The 23,020-nt window shown below is 36.3% G+C and overlaps 1 protein-coding gene across 2 annotated transcripts in view; it reads left to right on the forward strand.

Annotated features, from left to right (window-relative positions):
• Positions 1–23,020, forward strand: part of ASCC3 (activating signal cointegrator 1 complex subunit 3) — a 280,986-nt gene that overhangs the window by 24,557 nt on the left and 233,409 nt on the right. For both annotated transcript variants that reach the window (XM_086631271.1, XM_086631272.1), the window contains exon 4: positions 1,738–2,321. In XM_086631271.1, the coding sequence (XP_086487397.1) occupies positions 1,738–2,321 (584 nt within the window). The remainder of the gene's footprint in view (positions 1–1,737; positions 2,322–23,020) is intronic.

Here is a 23,020-nt window from a genome sequence, read left to right on the forward strand (position 1 = left end):
TGTGTAATGTTATGGAAACACAAACCAGAATGGATTAGAGTGACTGAAGCACAAACTGAACCGATGGTAATGTTCCAACCATCATCATCAGAAATGTGTAGTATGGAAAGGGAATTGCTTGTATGCCTTTTTTAGCTTAATTTCAAGGAAATGAATTCTCAGACTAGGCAGCAGATACTGTAATATTGATTTACTTTACAGGGAAAATGTCACTTACTGAAATGCTTATTTGGCTTAAAAACAAAAAGGAAAGAGTAGCTTCAAGTAGTGCATTTCTTGCCATCTTGGCTGGCTCATTATATTTGAAGGATAGAGGTAGGATTTTCTCAAAAGATGCTTCCATGAATAGGAGATGTTGATAATAAAGGAGCATTAGCACACAGCAAACCTATTCTCAAATCCTTCGGTACAATTGCTCTTTTACTTTAATAACACGTACTTCTGTTCTGACACAAGTAACTTTAAATAATGATATGTATTCGTATGTTAGGAATATAAGAGTGAGGTTCATACAGCCAGACTTAGATCTGTAAGTTTTCAGATGCTGGGGTTTTCTTTTTGTGATTCCTGTATAGCTAATGCTGAGAGGGAGGCCAAACCACCTTTTCCCTTTGAGATATATTTATATGTCTTTCTTGTTCTTTTGAATTAGCAATACCGGGGTTTAATTACCAGTGTTCTCAGTTAAACCATACTGTTCTCTGCTGGAACTGTGCCGGGCACTCTTGATATAACTAAAGAATTGACCAGATAAAGACATTTTGACAATAGCAACTTGTAAATCTCGACAGAAATTTTTTATGATGTTTTAAAAATTTTGCAATCTTGTAAGAAATTCGATTTCTACTGAAAATGTTGGCGTAATCTACCCAACTTTTTAGATTCTATTTTTTAAACTTAAAAAATAATTCTTCATGTAGTCTTCATATAAAACCAACAAAAACCCCCAGTATACTGTCTGGTTTTGTTTATTTTATGCTTGATGACTTTTAAAATCTTGTTTAGTGGTGACATTTTGATTCATCAGATGGTGGTTTTGCTTACGTTTTCCTTGAGTTCCTTTGCAGATATTTGCGTAAGACGTAAATTCATGTTTTTCTTTAATGTTTATTTGCATAATTCATAGATTCATAGATTTCTAGGTTGGAAAAGACCTTAGAGATCATCGAGTCCAACCATCCTTAATCCCCATTAAACCATAATATGTTTTGTAACTCTAAATCTAAATTCATGCATTTATTTGCTTTAATTTCGTGGCGCGATTTTTCTAACTAACATACATTCTGTAGTAATTCAGCTGGGAATTACTACAAGAATGTAGTAATTCCCATCTGATTTCTGTATGTTTAGTCTGTTATGAATATTCAGATTAGGCAGTGAATAAACATTCATACAAAGTGGAAACTTGTAAACTTTTAAAACGCTCATAAATGTACTATGGTGAGTTTAAGACCTCAGGCAAATTTCTCCTCTTTTCTTGAACAGATAGGAAAGCATTGGTAATCCTGAATATGAATTTCTAGTAAGTAGAAGGATAATAAAGATGGATGCTTTATGATCATATAGCTTTTATAATTCAGTACCTTGCAACAATTGCTACTTGTTGTTATGGTCTTCGTTTCATATCTCTGCTGATGAGACTTGCAGCGAGAAATTGAATACAGTTATGTTATAGGCAATGAAAGAAAATTAGTTTGAAGTGTATACAGTTACATTTGATTTTGGTTTTGTTAACAGTTGGAGCTGAAAATGGACAAGAAGCAATTGAAAGTGGAGCTGTTTTTCTTTTTAAGACGTTTCACAGGAAAGAATGTGTTGGCCATGATGAGACAAAAGCGATCAAGCAGATGTTTGGGCCATTTCCGTCATCATCTGCTACTGCAGCTTGTAATGCCACATATCGGATTGCTTCTCACTTCACTGAAGAACAGCTTACAGCCCTCATACAGATGGCTGAAGAGAAAAATGGTGATAACAGAGTGTTCTTCGGTAAAAATATAGTGTTTTCATTTGACATGCATGGCTTGGATCACTCTGAGGAGCTGCCTGTGAATGGTGAGGCCGATGCACAGAAAATTATAAGCTTAGATTATAACAAATTTCTGAATAACCAGCTGAATCACTTACAGAATTACTGTGATGAGAAATCTGATCTCAAGTGTTCGGAAAAAATAGACGATTCTTTTTTATGGTGTGAAGTTGGAAAGTATCTGAATGAATCCCAAGGGGGTACCCCTGGAGGGCCAACAACAGAAGACCTCTGCTGTACTTTGTACGAGATGCTTGCTTCTACCAAAAGTGGCGATGAACTTCAAAATGAGGTACAGTAGCATATTAACCATACTGCATGTATTTGAGTGCTGCACAAATATCAAATTATTTCATACTGGGTTATGCCAAGATACTTTATCCAAGTGTTGTCTATGCTTTTTTTTTTTGTCTTCAGAAAAATTACATGGCAACATCTTAATTTATCAGCTAGGAGATGGATACAGCATGAATCTTATGTAAATTATTCTCCTTTCTCCCATAACAGACAGGCTTTTTTTTTTTTTGACCATTTGCTCAGCTTCTCCATACTTTCTTTTTAAGCAGTAGCCAATTTAAGCTATTGTCTAAAAATGGGAGAACTTGCAATGCCAAACCGAGCTTAACTTTCTTCAGCAGGTTCCATCTCTAGTTTCAGAGCCTTCATGTTGCTGGAAGGAAGTCAGAGGACTGTGCAGGTGGTGCTACTTTAAAACTTTGTCATATAACTTAGATTTCTTTCAGTAAGGAAAGGGGGAGGGTTTATCACAAGAAAGGCAGAGAAAACTTGAGGGAGAGAAGTTGCTGGGAGGCTGGAGTTGAAGAATAAGCATAGTGGTAGAAAGAGGAAGACCATGATTAAAAACTGGTGAAGGGGCTTTCAAGGCATTTGCAGGAGAGATGATTGGATTTATGTAGACAAGACAGAACTATTTTTTTCATGGGGTTGAGAACGAATTCCTGCAATTTGCTAATTGCTTCTTCCTGTGCACTTTTCTGATCTGTTTGTTTTTCCTAACTTGTCCTGTTTCCTCCCCTGAAAATGTCCAGTACTTAAATTCTTAAACTAACTTTTCAGGAAGACTTTAAATGTTGAAAATTTGCTACAGAAATACAACTGACAGTGGTAGGAATAGAGAATCATGTGACCGACAGTATAATGAAAATTTACTGGAATTTTACCATCACAGTTGCAGATTTTATTCTTCTTAACAAAAACATGACGTGATAGAGAAGAGCACCAGAATATTTCATTTTAGATTTAGATAACTATGTATTGATGTCTGTCGTGTAATGATATCGTTGCTGAGGTCATATTCTTGTTTTGTTTGGTAGTCAGTAGACCACATTTCAGCTGTCCCTTGAGATATTTTCTGTATAGGAATATTTTTTTAGGAACTACTTCTAACTTGAAAACCTAAATATGCATATAAAGGGAAGCTGATCTAATTTCTACCGCATTAAAATATATTTTAAAAATAACACTTTTATGCATGTCTACAAAGTGTCATATTTTTGGTGGTTGTATTGAGGGAAGATACATGAAAATAGAAGACTGAACAGGTGTTGAAGAAGGAGATTGGATAATGAAGCTTGCATGTCAAATGGAAAATAAAAAAGAGTACCTTCATTTGCCATAGGGACCTGAAGTTTATTAATTGTACAGAGATAAAGATTTCAATTTTTTTTTTTTTTTTTTCCGGATCAGAGACTTTCAGATATAGTCACAGGATATGCAGAAATAATTCCATACTTCTGATAATGCCTACTTAATGCCTAAGTTTAATTTTTAAAATGTTTAATTAAATGCTTGAAACTTTTCACTTGAAGCAAGAAGAAATAATTTTTATTTTGCAACTTCATGATCATAACAGATTGCTAAATCAATTGGCAGACAGTACAAGCTATCAGTTTTACTGTAGATCACTGATAAAGACCTTCCTTTGGTTTTTGGAACAAAGACTTTCTTGAAAATTTCTGGTTTGATGGCTTTACAGGAAAAAATTGTTTACTCTGCCAATGTACACATACCTTTCTGAAGATTATTTAGCAAGAGTAAATCCTTTTCTTTATGTTACTAGAGAGAAAAAGGGTTCTTTCCCTTCAGTGTCTGAAACTTGTATCTTATTTTGGATTTTTAAGAAGTATTAGTAATAAAAAAATAATTTTTCTCTTCATTCTGCTTATTTGTGCCCCACATTGCCTTTCCTTGTGACAATCTCTTTAACTCCTTTTTCGTTGCACAATATGGAGGCCGAGGAGGGGGTAAGACTAATTTGAACCTGATTACCTTTTGTTAAAAGCTAGCTGGCATTTGGATTGTGCTCTTTTAAGAGTAGTCATGACTTAAAATTTCTTCTGGTTTTTTTTTTTCTGTTCTTTTCCATCACTTAGGGATTTTTTTCTTTTTTTTTTTTTATTACAGCAAATTTGCTGGTGGCATCATAAAGAGCAGGTGGTGCTTTTAAACCTGTTTAAAAGAAGAACAGAAAATTTTAACCTGAAGATAACCCGTTTCTAGAACTAGGTCATAGATTTGCCTTATGTTATAACAAGTATGTGTTTGATCATACATATTGAAAATCTTGCGTCAATTGGGATGATGCATGCATGCTAAAGTCTCTGTGCTCTACAAAATTATTTTTTCTTTATAAACAAAGAAAGAACTATTGATATGAAACATGATAATTCTTTGCAAATAAACATCCAGATTTGTTAAACATATATTAATATTTTAAAACAATGGCCATGTCTGTTATTCTGTTTAGGAAGATAGCACTGCCTGTTTATTATTAAACAAGAGAAAAATCATGCTGGTGGTGGGGATATTGATGAGTGGTCTTCTCTAGGAAAATTTCATTTTATCCTTAAGCACAGTTTATTAAGATTCCAGATCACATTAGGAATGTGAGCATTTTTAGATCATTTCAAGGGTGACATCCTGGGTTTTTTTTGTAGTGTGTGTATAGGCAAACACATATATGCTATTTTAGATTTTTATCTACTTAATGAACTCTGTAAGGAATTAAAATGAACTTCTTTCTCCAGCACTGTGTACCTCACATTTAAAGTGATTGGTGAGGTACAAGAAATGCTTTATTCTTTTGTTTTCACTATTTAAGAGCATTCCACACTTCCTTTGGGACAGTTTGTTTGTCTGGCACATCACTGGTGACTCTTAATTAGAGAAAAATTATTCTTATGCTTGGAGTGATATGGGACTTATAACTTATTTTCTAAGTGTTTAGGACATGTGCTTTTCATTAGGGACATAGAGTCTAGTAAGGCTAGATGACAACTACTGAAGCATGCTTTTCACTGTATGTCAGATTTTGTTGATGAGTATAAAATGGTAATGATGTGGTAACAAGAACATTATTTAAAAACATGAAGAAAAAGCTGATGACAAACTATGGAGTTTAGTCAAATAACCATCGTGCTTTTTTTAAAATTAAAACTTAGCATGCAGTGCATTCCTCAGTTCTAGTACTCAGTTTCTAGTATATGATGCTTTCCAAATGAAGACCTGAGGCACCTGAGAGCATTTCAGCAACCTTTCCACCTAACCCCTCCCAGAATAACTACGAAAAAGTTGGAGGAGTTTAGTCCCTCTTTGGTTACACCGTGCTGTTCTTAGAGGTTGTTCTTCTTTCTTCTGTGACCTCTTGTTATAATCTATCTGCAAATTTTTTCTGAATTTTATTTTGGAGATACCTATCTCTATTTTTATGCGAATGCAAAGATGCATTATTCCTTTATCATAGCAAAACAGGAAGAAATTTCCTATATAGATAAAATAACTAGAGGAAAAAAAAAGGAAATTAAATCAGAATTGTGTTAAGATCTAGTTTATACTGCATAGATTATGAAAAATTGTGCAATTTATTCACCTCGGGATGAGGAAAGAAATTTGCCCAAATAAAATTAAGCAACATTAATGTAATTCAGTGTATTAGATTAGATGATGTTTCTCAGTCAAAATAATGTTAAACACTGTGTAAATTACTAGAAGAACACTAAGCTGTGATGTGAAACAGCAGAACTGTTTCAAGAAAATTACACTGTAAGTAGTAGTTTGCATATTATGTGAGTAGTACATGTGTTTACTTCTATCTATATGTGATACATTTATTTGCCTATAAAATAAGACACAAGAATTTACTGCTTAGGTTTCTTTTGTCTGCTTCCTAGTTGTGGCTGTCTCCAGTTCCAGCGTTAAAAGGTAACATATACAGGTACTTGAGCTATAGCATGCAGGACTTCCATCAGTCAAATACTATCCAGCAAACTGTTGTACTGGTGAACAAACATTCCTGTTTTGTTTCGTTTCTAAGAATAATCCGTTACTCATCATTCTTATTTAAAAAATTTCAATATGGTGGCTTCTTTGTTGGCATAAATATCTGCAAACATTCAGGTGATGAATACTACAGTAAGAGACCAACGGGTGGTAACGTGGAGTTCGAAGGTGCTAAACGCTTCCTTCAAGGGTCAAAAACATTCCTTTCAAATCAAAGTAGACCTGAAATCAGAAAAGTACAAGTTGTGGGTCTATGTGATGGGGAAAAAAAAGAGGTCAAGAGTTGGGCAGCACCTCTTGCTGTGTGTATTTTTTAATAGATCCATCCAATAACATACTCGTCATTAGAGCCAGAAGGTTACAGCTTTGTTGCTGAAATGCAGTTCTTTTCATTCTTATTTCAGAATGGAAGTTAATAGAATATTTTGTTGTTTCATTAAGTAGGATTTTTTTTTTTTTTTCCAGCGTGGTGTTTGTCTCCGAATGCTTGATGTAGCAACAAGCTTTTAGAGAGTTTTCCCCAGGCTCAACTATGTGGAGCCCTGTTGTGTCTCAGGCTTCTGCCTGTAACTTTTCTTCAGCTGCCTTTGTCACTGGTGGCAATATAATGATTATTTTTTTTTTTCCGCTTGAGTTCATCTACATTGTTTGTGTTGCACTATCCTAATCCCACCACAAATGTCTGCCGATATGCTTTGTCGGTCGAACCTGTAAATGCTCTTGGGATCAAGAACAAGGGGAACTTAACTAATTTGTCAATTCAGCTAACTGGCAGGAAGCTCCTCTGTGTCTGCCACAAGTCTTTCTGCAAAAGAAGTACAGAAGAGTAAAGGAAAGCAAAGTCTGTTTAAACTTTCACTGAATATGGAAGGGACCTTTCTTGTCAGTGATACAGTATCTTAAATTAAGGAAGATTCATTAATAAAAGAACATGGGAAAGTTTGTCCCAGCTTCTCCCTTCAAGGCTACTCCACAATCTCGTTGCCTGGGTGGTTAAAATGTACCCTTGTTATCTGCTTTCTAGCTTTATTCAAGGCTGGTTTTATGATCACTTTTCCTGTGCTACGGTTGTCCTCTTTTTTTTTTCTTTTTTTTTTTCAATTAAAAAAATGAGCATCAAAGACTGTGCTTGGAACTGCCCCCCTGCCGATGCTATGCCTTTTCAGCACTGCCTTCCCTTTCATTTACCCTTCAGGCAGTTCCTTGCCAACTTTTAATTCTTCTATTAACGCTCATCTTCACGAATTTAACCAAGTCCTCATGTGGAAAATTGCAGTGTTTTAAATGAAGTCCAGATGTGAGACAACTGCTATTTATTCATTTTCTAGATTAATGAAGTGTTAGACCAAGTGATGTATCATTAGTAAGCCTATGCTACATTTATGCCATTTTCCAGTTACCTGCATTTTTTTGATTCTTTTTTTCCAAAATGCATTCTTTTAACTCTTCTCCAATCATGTTTTTATTTTTCTTATTCAGTGTTATTGCACTTGTAGATGTGTTCTCCCTGACCTTCGATTTCATGTGTCAGGTTTTGAAGATTTATGAGAGGTTGTCTTGCACTCAAGCTGTAAGAACAATGAGCTGATTTCCCAGCTTTGATGCAATCACTTTCATATCCATACTCTTTTCTCTTTAACCACTTTATCCTTATCTCCAAAATAAAATATTTTTCTTTAACCAGAGATAAATTTTAAAGTTTAAATGAATTAGAGGTTAGTAGTTAAGAGTAAATAATTAAGAGCCAAAATTTCTCTTTTCAAAAGGGAAATTTGTGCTACAGTAAGAGACCTAGATAGTAAAGTTGATTCATCCGCGGAATTCAGAATGGAAAATAGGCCTGGATGCTTTCAAAGAAAGAGACACTAAAATTATTCCCTGATGTAGGGGCATGAGCCAATAAACAAAGGAAACACATAGCAGGAGATGAGGTTTTTTGGCTTGGGTTTTTTCTCCACAATCATCTTTTAAGAAGTCTTTCCAATCTACCCAGTCAAATCTAGTATAGCACTACCGCCTTCTGGAAACATACACTGTTCCTTATAAGTGGGAAATTCACATATAAAACTCTTAAATGATGCTTGCAGTTAAATAAGGAAAGGAAAAAAGGTATTCACAGATTATAAAGTCTTTTCCTGAGTTAGACAAACTTGGACTTCAATGTATTTTCTTGATATTTGAAAACAGTTGTATTTCTAAAACGATGTATCCTTCAGCCTGTAGCGATGACTCTCTTTAAGAATGTCTTCATGTCTAAAGCAAAACATAGTAGACAGATTTGGCAATAGAAGTAGCAGCCTTACACTGCTGCTTGCAAGTCACAGGGCACGTCATTCACAGTAAACCAGAACTGCTCAGTGTTGTTAATTCTGATCAGAATTGAAACTATACAGCTCAGTAGTCAACAGATAATGTGTTTTTTTTCCTCTCGCCTTTTAGTTACCATTGATTTTTTTCTTTTTTTTTTTTTCAGAAAGCTTTTTATCATGTGTTTTGTGGATACTATAGAAAGATGCATATTTTTTTAGAACATAGAAAGCCTCTACAGTTTTGGGTTTTTTTGAATATTGACTGCTGCATTAATTTCTGAAAATGCATTTTAATATTGAGTAGTATGTTACCCTGGAAACTGATGAGTTGGTAGAGGAGATAAAACCCCTTAAATTTGCCTGAATAATGTTCACTGTTGTGTTTGCTGAGCTTTTTGAGGGGAAAACTCCACTTGTTGTTTCACAGTGCTGCAAGGAAAGAATATTTTTTGAAGCTGGGTAAATATCACCTTCATCTAGCATAGTTATCTTTCAAAAAGCCCCACAGTTCTTGGATTGCTGTCACTAAACTTTATCTGATGCAGTCCCCTCTTATTTGAACAACACTTCCTTCCCTCCACCTCCCCCCACCCTTAAAGTTGAAAAAGTTATAATTAAAAAATTTTGATATCTCATTTCTCATGATAGTCTGATCATGACAAAAGGTGTGTCTAGACTGACTTTGATCAGTACTCACCTCTTATTCTGGGTAATACAGGTCATCAACTAAATTTCTTTTACCTCTACTGTTAATATTATTTTATTGCTAAGTATACTTGCTTCATTTTGCTTATAAAATGGAGAGGAAGGCAAGCAGCACAGAGGAAAAGCTATGAAAACTATCTGTGGTTATTATTCAAACGTTAGGCTTTCTTAATTAACATTACACTTTTATGCATCTTATTGCCCTGCTTGGAGCAGTAACATGAACAAATAAAATCTAAAAGATGTAGTAGGGTGGTGTCCAGTATGGGCATACTGGACTGAGTCCAGTGAAGGACCACAGGGATGTTGAAAGGACTGGAGCGTCTGACATACAAGAAGAGACTGAGAGCTGGAATTGTTCAGCCTGGAGAAGGGGAGGCTCAAGGGGATCTGATCTGATCAGATCGGATGGTGAGGGAGTGGAGAAGATGGAGCCACACTCCTCTTGGTGATATCCAGTGGCAGGTGTAGAGGCAATGGGCGTAAACTGAAATACAGTGTTCCATGTAAACATAAAAAAATTTTGTCACTGTGAGGGTGGTCAGACACAGGAGCAGTTTGCTCAAGAGGTTGTGGAGTTTCCAACCCTAGAAACAAGATCATCTCCAGAGGTTCCCTCCAGCCTCAACTGTTCTGTGATTCTGTTATTTCAGTTGAATAAATAGAAGTAATTGGAGAAAATTCTTCTGTTATATTTGCTCCTAATTCTGTATTAACTTAAGTCTTCACTTTTCCTGATAGATTTCTTGCATTAAAATTAAGTGTAAACTATCCCTTACTGTAATATGTTCTTTTCTTAAGTTAAAAAAACTTCATGTTTTGTAACAAGTTCCTTGTTAGTAGAATGTCATAATAAATAAATTGAGTGGGCTTTTTTAAATACTTACATTTTAACCTTGTGTGTAACTTAATGAATTATGGTATACAGGAAATAAATAGTCCTTGTGTTGCAAGTAATCTCAATTAGCTTTTATAGCGACCCTGATTTCAGATGAGTTAAATTGGTCTCCTAAATTAAGTATCTAGAAATAATGGGCATTTTGTTGTTCAGAGAAATCATTAATTTAGTTTCCTGCATTAAACAGGAATCTGTAATGGTCATTGTTCTCTTAAGAGAAAATGCATCCTGTCTTAATCGCGTCCTGGGCTGCATCAAGAGGAGTGTGGCCAGCAGGTCGAGAGAGGTGATTCTTCCCCTCTACTCTGCCCTCGTGAGACCTCACCTGGAGTACTGCGTCCAGTTCTGGAGCCCCCAACATAAGAAGGACATGGACCAGTTGGAGAGGGTCCAGAGGAGGGCCACGAAGATGATAAGAGGGCTGGAGCACCTTTCCTATGAGGACAGGCTGAAAGAGTTGGGGCTGTTCAGCCTGGAGAAGAGGAGGCTCCGGGGTGACCTTATAGCGGTCTTCCAGTACCTCAAGGGGGCCTACAGGAAAGATGGGGAGAGGCTATTCAGGAGGACCAGTTGTGATAGGACAAGGGGTAATGGTTTTAAAATAGAGGGAGGTAGATTCAGGTTGGATATTAGAAAAAAATTTTTTACCATGAGAGTTGTAGAACACTGGAACAGGTTGCCCAGAGAGGTGGTGGATGCTCCATCCCTGGAGACGTTCAAGGCCAGGTTGGATGAGGCCCTGAGCAACCTGATCTAGTTGGAGATATCCCTGTTCCTTGCAGGGGGGTTGGACTAGATGACCTTTGAAGGTCCCTTCCAGCCCTAACCATTCTATGATTCTATGATTCTATGATTAATTTATTTGACCAAATTTCAGATACCCTTTAAAACCCTATCATTATTTATGTGAACATTTAATTTTTTTTTCAAGTGTAAGCTAAGACATGTAAATGAGATTGAAATATGGTTCAACAGGAAAGAACATATTTTAATGCTTATAATGCAAAGCAGCTACAAAAGGATTTTTGAATTCTTACAGGTTGCACACACTTGCTCTCTACATCAGGTAAGTGAATGGAAGAGCATATACAGTGTTGCACAAAATCACATTACTTCAGAATAACTACTAAGCAAATGTGTGTAGATTTTGTTTCCTATTGGTGACTTAGTGTGCTGTTTGTCAGTGGCTCGCACTGCAGACACTGCTCTCTGCATTTACTTACTTGCTCGTTGTTTTCAAGAGTAGTCAGAACTTTGGTGTTATATTTTACAAATAAAAACTATATGTTCTAGCTATTAGTATCCAAAAAATTGATGACCTGAGAAACATTTGACTCTCATTTCTAAATCTGAATTCAGTTTAATAATTCTCAGGTCTGTATTGAGAATGATTCCCTGAACAGTCTGAATATGTAATTTATATTATTAGCTCTGAACTCTTCACAGTTCACATTGTAATACTGACTGTGAAAAGTGCTTTGGCTTTTCATTTTTTGCAGACTTCTCTGGTGCTCAGGTGCTAGTCTTGAGATCCCTCTTCTGACATACCATGCAGGCGCCAAGAGAGATGGTTTAGGGAAACAGGCTGCATTATCTGTGCACAGTGCAATCAGCTCTGGCTCAATATTTGACTAATACTTTTAGTTGGCTCAGAGGGGAAGTGGAGCTTGTTTGCGTATGCTGCATAGCCATTCCCCTAGTTACAAGCTGACCTTCTCCATTAGAAAAGTGCAGTGTGCAGGTGTGAAAGTAGATGTGTACTTTTCTTTCTTCAAGCAAAATATGACGTGAAGCATCAGCTTTTTGCTGCTTTGTAGAATGCCGGATATTGGACTTTGCAAATGCTTAGCTCCTCCAAATATCAAACACAAATGTTCTCCTGTTGGAAACTCAATTTTTCTTGTCATCAGCTCAGCATGTCAATCTGCTTGTGCTTCAGTCCTCCCAGAAGGTTCTCTGTTCTCTGTCAAAGCCAAAGCTTGGCTTTTCTGTATGAGCTGCTCTTCTTCTCTTCAGCCTTAGGACTCCCAGCTGCAGCTTTTCTAACTTGTCTGAAGCAGAACCAAAGGTGCTCTGAGACCCTCAGCACAAGGCTGCTGTTTTCCCTGCAGTTTTCATCTAGCCATTATTATGTGGAGAAAGACAACTTTGATGTCAAAATGTGATTTGGCAGAACTTGAGGCCGATATAAGTAGTTTTAGTATATAATCTTTAGAAAATGTAGTGGGAGACACTTTTTGAAATATAATAAATAGCGTAGTGTACTAAGGCACAAGTAAAAAGTACAACTTATTAGTGAATGAGAAAATTAAATTGGTCAGAAACTGAAGTCAGTGGTGAAATGGCTGATGTGATTGTCCAAAGTGAAAGAAATGAGAAAATTTAATATATTTTGAAATAATAATTAAACGTGTGTAAGTGCAAAGACAAAACCTCTATGATAAAATACTAGAGTCATTAAAATCAGTTGGAGATTTGTCCTTGATTTCAAAAGGGTTTTGTTTTAGTCTGTGCTTATGTTTTCAACTTAATTTACAGACGTAACTTATGAACTGTGTATGTATATATAGCTGATATTTTCATGCACAGCCAGCAAAATAGCACTGTTACAAAGTAGGATTGCACTAACATGTATTTGAATGTGGCTTGGGAAATTTTTGCCACTTAGAAGAGCTTCAATGTTACGTTGCCATTGCATTTTTATGAGACTTTCCCACAAAGGAACTGAAAGCTGGTTACACACTCACTGGTTAACTGCTCTTTACTGCTTTTAACTAGTTTAATCCAATGAGTTTTACACTGTTAATAAAATAGTCTTGAATAAGTGATATAAGCAGATGTAGTAATAACTACGTAAAACATTTAGCGAAAACTGATTGCTCATGTGAGCAGAAGTCATTCATACTGCAACTTTTCTGTTCAACATGGAAAATAAGAAGATTATGTTATGGGTTTTTGGTCATAAAAACCTTGACTAAACAGCTTGTTTTAGAGCATGAACTATTTTTTATGAGCTATTGTATTTATTACTTTAGTTATTTATCTTAAGAGACAAAAGATATTGCGAAATAGCTTTCAAAAATGGATTAATATAGGGAAAATATTGGGTATTTGATGACAAAACTGAGTGTCTCAGGAGTATATTTCTGTCACGCTACAGAAGTTGTTCAGGCCTCTCAGTGTGTTAATGTCATGCATGGACTCTGCAGAAAAGCAACAAAAGCATTCTGTTCTTCAGCATCTTGTATTACATATAGTATAAATATAGTATATTATATAGGTAGTTATGTATTATTGTCTTGTGTTACTTGGCAATGTTTATTGAAGCCCCAAGTTTGTGGAGGCTACATCAAGAGTAGTAAAAAACCATGGTACTTTGTTATGTAGAAGTCATTATAAAACTTTTCCTTATTAATATTACGTTTATTAAGGAACAAAACAAAACTGTGGAAGTTACTTGAGCAAAGGGATTTGCAAGGAATTTTACTTTCCTTGCTCAAAGTAGTCAAATTAAACATTAAATATCCTGGCATACTAGTTAAATTGTTATTCTCTTAAAAAATGAAGATGCAGAAAACATAAAAATATACATCCAGGTATGTAGATATTTAAATAAATTTTAAAAAAGGCCACAACCAGCAAATGTTGTTTTGACTGAATGTGTTTCAAAAACATCAACATCTATATGTTTATACGTCATTACAAAGTCCTTAAAGACCTTCATTGTAGACACTACCAGATACTTCCAGTGTTACAACTGCATTTCGTAGTTGATCTTAAGTGGAGAACATGTTAATATAGAATGCCTTTTGATAGAGAAAGCAGTTTGAGAAGATGACTTCATCATTACTATGTATAGGAGGTGCTAAAAAATAATTAGAAAAGGGTTCACGGGAGGTCCATTGTATAGTTAGGTAGCATGTGAAATAAAGCATGGAAAACTGAGGAAATGAAATATGAAAAAATAATTGCCAGTCTGGCTTGATGCGAAGAAGTAGCAGGAGTACCAACATATTTAGTGTGGGAGTAACGCATCAACGGACTGTGGCTTGCAGGAAAAGGCACTCGGAGAGAGGGAGAGGATAGCAATAGACTAGCAGCATAAACCAAACGTTTTGTAAATATTTGCTGTTCTTCCTAGTAAGGAAAAATCTCACTAAGAGTTTCCATTAACTTCAAATTTTTCAAGTTTCTTTCCAGTGCTAGCACAGCTTTTACAGTAACCAAGCAATTTTCGCTGTTAAAAGAAACGTGCATGAGCATCAACTCTCAGAACTGTTACACACAGAGCAATTGTCTCCTCTTTGTAAGACGTTCTCCAGGATGCTGTAAGTTGCCTAATTGCTCCTTTTGGACATGGAAATTCAGTTTCTTGTAAGGGCTTTAAGCAGACACTGAGAATCAGAAGTAGATTATTATTTTTTCTATAAGTACTCAATGTCAATTTTTATACAAGACATAGCTAGATGACCAGTGTTCTTTAGTAATGGCAGTTGTCACAGGTTGTATCAGTATGTTCCTGTACCTGTTACATACTTTCTACTATTGATACCGTTTTTTCATTATTACTGAACCACCATTCATTTGGTCTTTTTTTGCAATATTGAAAAAAGTCTGAAGTAATAGTTAAAATGTTATCTAGAAACTCTAAGGGACTTTGGAAGTTATAAATGCCTTATGTTTGGTGACAGAAGGAAATGGAAGTGCTTACCAGACTTCCAGAGATGTTCATCTTTTGCTCCTGGAGAGCTCTTCAACCAGCCCTGCTAGTGATTGTTACTAGTCTAGTAGTTATCGTGAAGTTAACTATAAGTTTAGGAAACCTATCCAGCTAGGATCCTTGTTTGAATGTTTACAAATGGTTATGAATCCCAGGCTTCAGTATCATAGTTCAAAGGTTTGTTAGAAAACATGGAAGAGCAATATCTAGTAGTTTTTCCAAGTATCTGGGACGTAATAAAGAACAGGAAGTGCTCATAGCCAGAGTAATTTTTTAGTAGTTCACATTTCTCCTACTTTCTCTTCTGTCATTATTTGCTTATGTACCCCTGAAGTCACTCCAAAATGTCATCTCCAAAACTCTCTGAATTCATTATGGCTCCTGTTTTGTCTTTGGACAATTTAGAAGGCTTTTGCCAGGGAACTTTCCTGAGGACAGATTGAATTTCTGTGGCCATCATATTCCTTTCATGTAGCTGTTTGCTACAAGCTAATTAGTTAAGTTTGCCTCTTAATAACCGTCACACACAAGTTTACTATAGGAAGTTGTTTACATAGTAGAAAATAAACAAAATTCAAGATGTCCTTAGAAATTATTTCTTGGTTAAAATCAGTAAAGAAGTGAGGTAGCTCTTGTTGTGAGACTCCTGTGAGAGAACAGTTCAAAAAGCTACAGTTTAACATCAATTTTGACTTAAAATCGGCTCATTTAGATGTACATTGCTATGTATATGCAACGCTACTTGAAAATTTTGGGTATGATACTATGTTGATGTAACTTAATCTACATTTTTCTTAATGTATCATGAAATTATAACATTAGCTTTTAGTTTCGTGTGTGTGTGTACCCTTGCACCACAGATATTTTCATGTCAAAGCAACTTGTCTCATAAAACATGTTTGGTTTTAAACGTCAAAGTGACTCTTCCTTTTGTTCAGTAAAAGGACTTTCCAGCCCTCACAAATTATCATATCACAAAGCTTATTCCCCATTACCTAGTTCTTAAAAGCAGTAGCCATTCTGGGAAAATACAGGCGTATGTGGATCATCCCTGTGGTGTTTTATCTTTAGCTTATCTTTAAAGCTTCTAACTTGGCATGAGACTGGCTTTTCAAGCTCATATTGTTCTCTTTGTAATTTTATTAAAATTACTAAGAATTTTATATTCAGACAGTGCAAAGCTTGAGTCTCATTATTCTTGATCAGGAATCTTATCTACTCCCCTTTCATACAGATAAAATAACCCAGTTGTTTTTTAAACCGTTTTCTCCTTTTTCAGTTGTAGCCTTTTTTTCTTTTTTTTTTTTAAAAATCGAGATATACAGCTCTGTTGATGTCCAAGGACTGTTGAAACCCCAAGGATGGCAGGAAACTGTGTTTTTGTGAAAACAGAGCCATGCTGCCTCCCTTCCTAAGAAACCAAATTCAATGGCATTTGAGTGCTGGGTTTTGATGACAGAACTGAAGAAATGATGAAAGAGCCCCAGTGAGAGCCAAGAGATGCCAGGCTTCATCCTGGTGCTACGAGCCAGTCGCTCTCCTTCCTGTCAGTAACTTTTACTCTTTCCTATTAACTCCTTTACTTAGTTTTGTACTGTGAGGAAGCTTGTTGTATCTTTGAGGTGGTATGAGGCTTGATCTATTCATGATAACATTTAAATCAGCTTCAATGTATCATTAAGCTTAATGAGATCTTTTTCTAGACTGAACCAGTCTGTAGCTGATAGAACTCCTTTTATATTTTCTTTGATGCTGAGAAGTTCTCTTCAAATCCACATGGAGACATAAGGAACTACAAGATCTGCAAGAAATGCAGTCAGGTGGCACCTGAAAGATTAAGGCTCCTTCGTTAACTAGACACAAAATCACTTTCCTCCAAATCGTTTTATGGGAGGTGGAAAGGAAAATCCATAAAAAAAACCCAGAACCCACAGCTGCTTGAGGCCGGGTTTCCCATGGCTCTCAGTGGAGCGTGGTTTCCAATACCCCATGTCCGCTGCATTGTGAGCGCTGCAGCTTTGCCAGCCAAAGAAGAGCCCGTGCCAGTGCTTTACTGGTGGGCTCACTGGTGCGTGCTGTGGCCACCGTGTTGATGCTGCAGCCGTGCAGAGGATAAGAGCAGGAGGCACAAAGAGCCGTCGGTCGGATCGGTCTCCTCTACTAGTCCCTTCAGATCTCTGAACCTTTCTGTCTCATTTTCAAATTTTGAAAATACTGAAGCAGCTTAAAACTTGTTTGTTAGTTCACACGCTGGTAAATGCACAGAGTGGTTTGGTCGGCCTCGTTTTCTTGGAAAGCTAGGCTGAAAATTCACCTTTCCTTAGCTGAAACCCTTTTTCTTCTTTTCTACACACACCTAAAATAATATAGAAGGCTGTTTCAGGGAAAAACTCCTTGTTTCCTTCTTACCCCCTTGGGCGCATGGCAAGGCAGGGTGCGGGAGTGCTCAGCCTGGGGCTGGGCAACAGGAGCAGAGGCGGGAGACCTTCCAGCATGTTGCCCTCGTTACTCTTCATCCTCCATCTCTGTTAAGCAACATGAAGTACCTGCTGAAGAAGCTGCTGAAGCAACATGAAGTCCCTCTTCTGAAATGGTCAGGTTTGGGAATTGCTGTCCTTTAAGAATATCTACAGGTTTTTGGCTTTTGCAGAAAAGGATTCTGTGCCAACCACTGCCATGTTATAAGCATCTGAAGTCATCAACCCTAAAAAAACTGATTTAGATGTTTGATTCTGATACAGAAATGTCTTCCATAAATGTGTATTTCTTGCCGGATAAAGTCAGAATTTTTTATCCCTGTATCTACTTTGCTGTTTGCTTTCACTGCATAATGAATAGGTATCTGCTGTCTCCTATACAAGTTCTGCTGTCTTGGGTTTTTAATTTCTATTTTTTTTTCTTCAGGATAATTTGAATTTGTACTACTGCAATAGTGATGCAGACATCTGTCTAGTACCTTTATAGATACTCATTCAGTAATTCCAAATTTGGCTGCTCCCTATTCTTAGATTAGTGGGAAGTGCAGCAATTAGCTCAACTTACAATTTTTTTTTCTTCAAAATTCATAAATAGCTGATCCCAGAATACTTCTGAAGATAAATACCAGTTTAAGGAATCATGTTACAACTAGTTTTTCTATGCTTAAATTGGTCTTCAGGGCTTCCTTTTTAAAAGGCATGTCAGTAGTCTGCTGTTTGTAGCTGGGTTTGACATTATTTCCAATTACTGAAGTCTTTAGGCTAAATAAGCTGCTGAAAGTCACCTTGTAGCTATATGTTTGAAATTTTCAAAATTAGTGCATCTGTGTAAGTTTTTAATTAGCCAGTGTTAAAACATTGATGATGGTGGCAATCTCTTCAGTCTACTTATTTTCTCTTAAAAAACATTATGAAAATTTACCAAGGTACTTTGTGATTTTCTGCTTGTCTCTTTGTATACGGTAGGCAGTTTTAGTACAGATTTGCACAAGAAGCTGGAGAAAGATTTCCAGCAAATATTTTAGAATTATACTGTGACAGATTATGCTGATTTTTATATGAGAATACTAAAGACAGATCTCTAATCAAAACTGATAGGAAATTCAATAGGTAGGATGATCGTTTTAGGCCTATTAAGCACTATTTGCATATACTTTCAATCTGATAGTCTGGTTTTTTACTCTTGTTATAAGAAAAATAATCTTAGCATTTTTTTTTCCTGTAACTGATCACTTTCAGTGTTTTAGCTTTAGATTTCAGTTTTATTTAAAAGAAATCTTGCCTGCTACCTGTAGGCTTAGTCTTCTAAGAAATTAGTTTTCATATTTTAATACTAATTTTGGAATTTTTCTTGCTGTGATTCATTTATTTCTACTAGTGTGTAGTTGAAGTAAAATTGCATAGTGATCTATGGATACAGAAATAGAGGGTATGCTGTTGTGCTGAGGAGAGACAGTTTTAAAAAGAATAGTTGACTGTGTCTTTATTTGCACATTGAACTTTTACTCCTGAACTAAAATGTGTCCCTGGCTGAAGATCAGACTTCCAGCATTAATTGTGGCGCTGCGAATGTAGTAATGAGAAAAGCAGCCAAAAGTTGAACATTGCGTAAGAATTTTTTATGAATGCACTATCTTCATGCAAATATCTTTGCCAAAGACAATGTTATATGAAAATTTCTCCATCAGCTTCTTTACTCAGCCTTTTTCTATGTTGTAAGTAAAATAGATTGCATTTTGCATATATGTTACTTATCAGCAACTCACCTTCAAAGTCTTTGAAGTGCCTGGCCACTCAGGCAGGTGCAGTTAAGCTGAGCTTGCTAAGACTCTGTGCAAGTCTCCTAGGTGGAAATGGTTCCTAGGTTTGGAAGATCGTTTCTGTATAAATGGACTTAATGTACTGGGCTGCATATTCAAAAATGCCAGGCCTGAAAATGGAGATCTAAGAGCTGAATGACTTTCTTACACACCTAATATCTGTTTTTAATACAAGTGGTAAGAAATTATGCTTTGCCTGGCTTGTCTTGTTTTAATCAACCTGTAAGAAACATGAAAATATAGAAAATCTGATTTTTGTTTTTAAACCAAGTGTTCTTCTGTAGTCTGTAGATGTAAGAGGTGGTGTTAGTCCATTACTTTTCAGAAACACAGTAGTAAATAGCAGTCAGTGTACATATTGCATTTATGAAGTTTGTGTTGAATTTTCTTATGCAAAAAAAACCTCTATCTTCAATGTCTTTGTTTTTGCTACTGAAACTTTTAAGCAATAGCTAATATGAATTTTTCCTTCTGGTACTCTTTGGCTAGTATATCCAGAAAGCTTTTGCAGTAAGCTTGTAGCCCAAGAAAAATGTCGTGTTTTCCCTATAATTTTTGAAATGCAACAATCATTTCAGTTGCTTTAGAGCTATTAGAACAGAAGAAACTTGAGATCGTGCTATGGAGATGATTCTTCCATGGCTATTTGAAAACTGTGCCTTGCAAAGCAAAATCATCTGCAAACAAGACACTAAGTGCAGGCATAGCAATTAGCCATGCAGATGGTCCTCTGTAACCTAGACCAGTTCTAAGACTCTAAAGGTAGAGAGATAGAGAGGACAAGCATTGGTTGGCTGAATTTGGGGTCATGTTTCGTTTATTGCTTAGTGCTAAGACTCAAGCAAGGTACGAGAACCTTTCCTAGTCTATTTTTGTTCACGCTGGAAAAACAAAATATTTTCTGAGATTTATAGGATCCCTTCCTGCCTCATAGAAGATGGCAGAAATCAAGAAAATGTCCTTGTGATGGCAGATAGTTTATGATGTCAAAGTAATATTCATAGTTCTGTACCTCATATTGGAGGTCTCACTAAGGACGTATGAGGCTCCTTGTAAATTGTGCCTTATAGAATTGAGAAGTGAACATTAGCTATTTAACATTCAGAATAAAATCTCATTTCAGTCTTGAACTGTGAGTTCCACAGTAAAGGTGTACTTTTAATGGCCAAGCCTTACTTGAAAAAATTTACTGTGTCATGCATCTCTTTGGGGTTCAGCTTCTTGCTTGTTACCTGCTCTGGCAGATAGGCTGCTGTCTCTTTGCAAGACTTCTGTCTGTGTCTCCTTGCTTTTTCCATGTAACTAGTGTATGCTCAGTAGAAATCATTAGCATGGGGACCTTGCCTCACCTTTCTGTTGCTATATGACACATTTTGTCCTTTGGCTCCTAGATTGTTTACTCATTACGCTTCCTTCCAGATATTCAGGCTATGCACGTAAAACGAAACGTAAAAATAATTCAAACAAATATGAGTCACCATATATCACACTCATCTGTGTCTTTATGGTCACTAAGTAGTAGCTGAAGTCATCTGGGACCTTTGTTACTGAAGGCAGTCAGGGTTGCCTTTTGGGCACAATCTGTTACTGACTTCAAGAAACCTAATAGTTTGGCCAGTATTCAAGAAACTGCTGATTGACACGCAGCCTCTCCAACTGTTGCCCATTGTCTAGTTTATCTCATTACAACTTAATAAAAAGGTATCTAAGAACATTCACCAGATTCTTTCACCTGCTCTCAGGGTTTTGAATGTTGACTTTTCAGGGTGGAATATATAATAATGTATCAAATCTGAGATGCTAGCACCTACACTAAATGTAGAATTATGCCCCTGTGCCACTTTCTGTGTCAGAACTCTCACAGATTTTAGCAAACAAGATTACACAGATGTTTTTTCCTACCAGGCTGTCCTGAAAGGGTCATGACCTGGGTAACCACTGGTCTGAGAACCTATTTTATTATTATTTTTTTTACATGCAGTGTTACACATTTGTTTAGTGTTTTTCCATCAGCCATGTGAGATCATTAATAGCGCTCAAGTGCCAGCAACATGTCTGTCATTTAAACCTGCACCATCTTTATTTCAAGCATAAATTTCCCTATTGTCCCCTTGTTGGAATGAGCACTTGAGATGTGTGATGGAAACTCAATATATTAGAAATAAGTGTGATACTAAGGAAGCGTTGAAAATATTTCCTGTTACTCTGATAGTTTCTTCATTAAAAGCTGCCATTAGGCTGTCATCAACATGGTTTCCAGCCTTACTGTCCTTCTAAGATTCTTTGCTTCTAGTTCACATTTGAATGCTAGAAATTTAATCCTGCAGACTGTTGAATTGGATACGACCCTGCTAACTCTTGGGTTTAATTAATGGAAAACATTTCATTTGGAATGAAACATAATAATTAGCCTCTTAAGCTATGTAAAGTGCTAGGCATGCATCACAGTTTTTCAATTTGCCTTTACTTCTCTAGAAGAGAGAGCAAAATGTTGTATCAGAAATTCTTCTCTCAACAGCATAAAACCTCTGAAGTTCTCCTTTCCTGTAGTGAATGCTAGGAGTTTCTGTGCAGCTTACACTAGATATTAATCCAAAGGAGCAAAGCCGTTTATTGGAGGTTACTGCTTCATCTCTTGGAGAGGCATAAGAGTAGATAGGATTGCCAACTTGCCTCATAATTTTCTTAAGCCTTCCATTTTACATAAATTGTTACTTTGTTTTTATTTCACTCCTGTTTGTAGAGTTTGATTCTTTATGGATATATTCTTAAGACTAGTAGGGCAATCACCTTAACGAGAAAGCCTGTTCTGTGTGTTAGAAGATGACAAGCCTCCTTTGACAAGTAATACATTTGTATTTTGTAAATCCACATGCAAAGCAACTTTAGTAAGCAGCCACTTCAGCATTGTGCCTCCAGCTGAACATCCAGGCGTGAGACTGAACAGCGGTGGTCAGGACTACATCAGCATTTAGCAGGTACTGGAGGGTGTTGTGGATTTTGCTCTTTTACAGCTGGTTCAGCCACTCCAGCCTATGTTGATAACTTCAATTTATACCATCAAAAAATAGAACTGCTATAGGAAAGATACATCCTGGCAAAAGAAGGCCACTTTATTTCTTGGTCAGATGTTTTCTGTGCCTTTGGGCTTCATTTCTCCTAGTAGGCATAAGGCAGTTCAACACAGCTCCTATTTTTTTCTTTCCTGCTCTTTGATGTATACAGTCAACCTGTCACTATAAAGCGTGCGTGCTATCCAATTTAAGATTGATAGTAGTAGAGAGATGGTTGCTTTGTACAAACTTTGGCCCAGGATTATTTGGGGAGTGTGGCTACCAATATTAAAAATGTAATTCTTACACTGGAAAAGTTTTTTTTAAGAAAGCAAATTTTGTGCTCTTTCTGAAGATGTCAGGCTCAGCGTTCACTTTTTCGAAGTTGGTTCCCAATAAGTGGTGTTTTCTCTTCAACTTATATTGGTTTTCATGAGTTGCCTTGGAGTGCAGTTGCTGCTTAGATCTTTAATATTGTCTATAATTACAGAAGTTGAGGTGGTTGTTTAATTTGTTGATTACTTTGAAAATTAGACTTAAAAACTCCAACGGATGTCAAAGATTTTCTGAAATGGTAGAAAGCCTTGTGAATTGACCCTGACATTTTTAGAAGTCTAAACAAATGAGAAGACAAAGAATTGCACTTTGAAACAGCAGCATTCTGTGAAACTTCCTAATGCCTTAATTAGGAAGCAATGAATTACTCGTAG

Source organism: Tauraco erythrolophus, chromosome 2 (assembly GCF_009769465.1).
Source record: "Tauraco erythrolophus isolate bTauEry1 chromosome 2, bTauEry1.pri, whole genome shotgun sequence".
Taxonomy (NCBI): Eukaryota; Metazoa; Chordata; class Aves; order Musophagiformes; family Musophagidae; genus Tauraco; species Tauraco erythrolophus.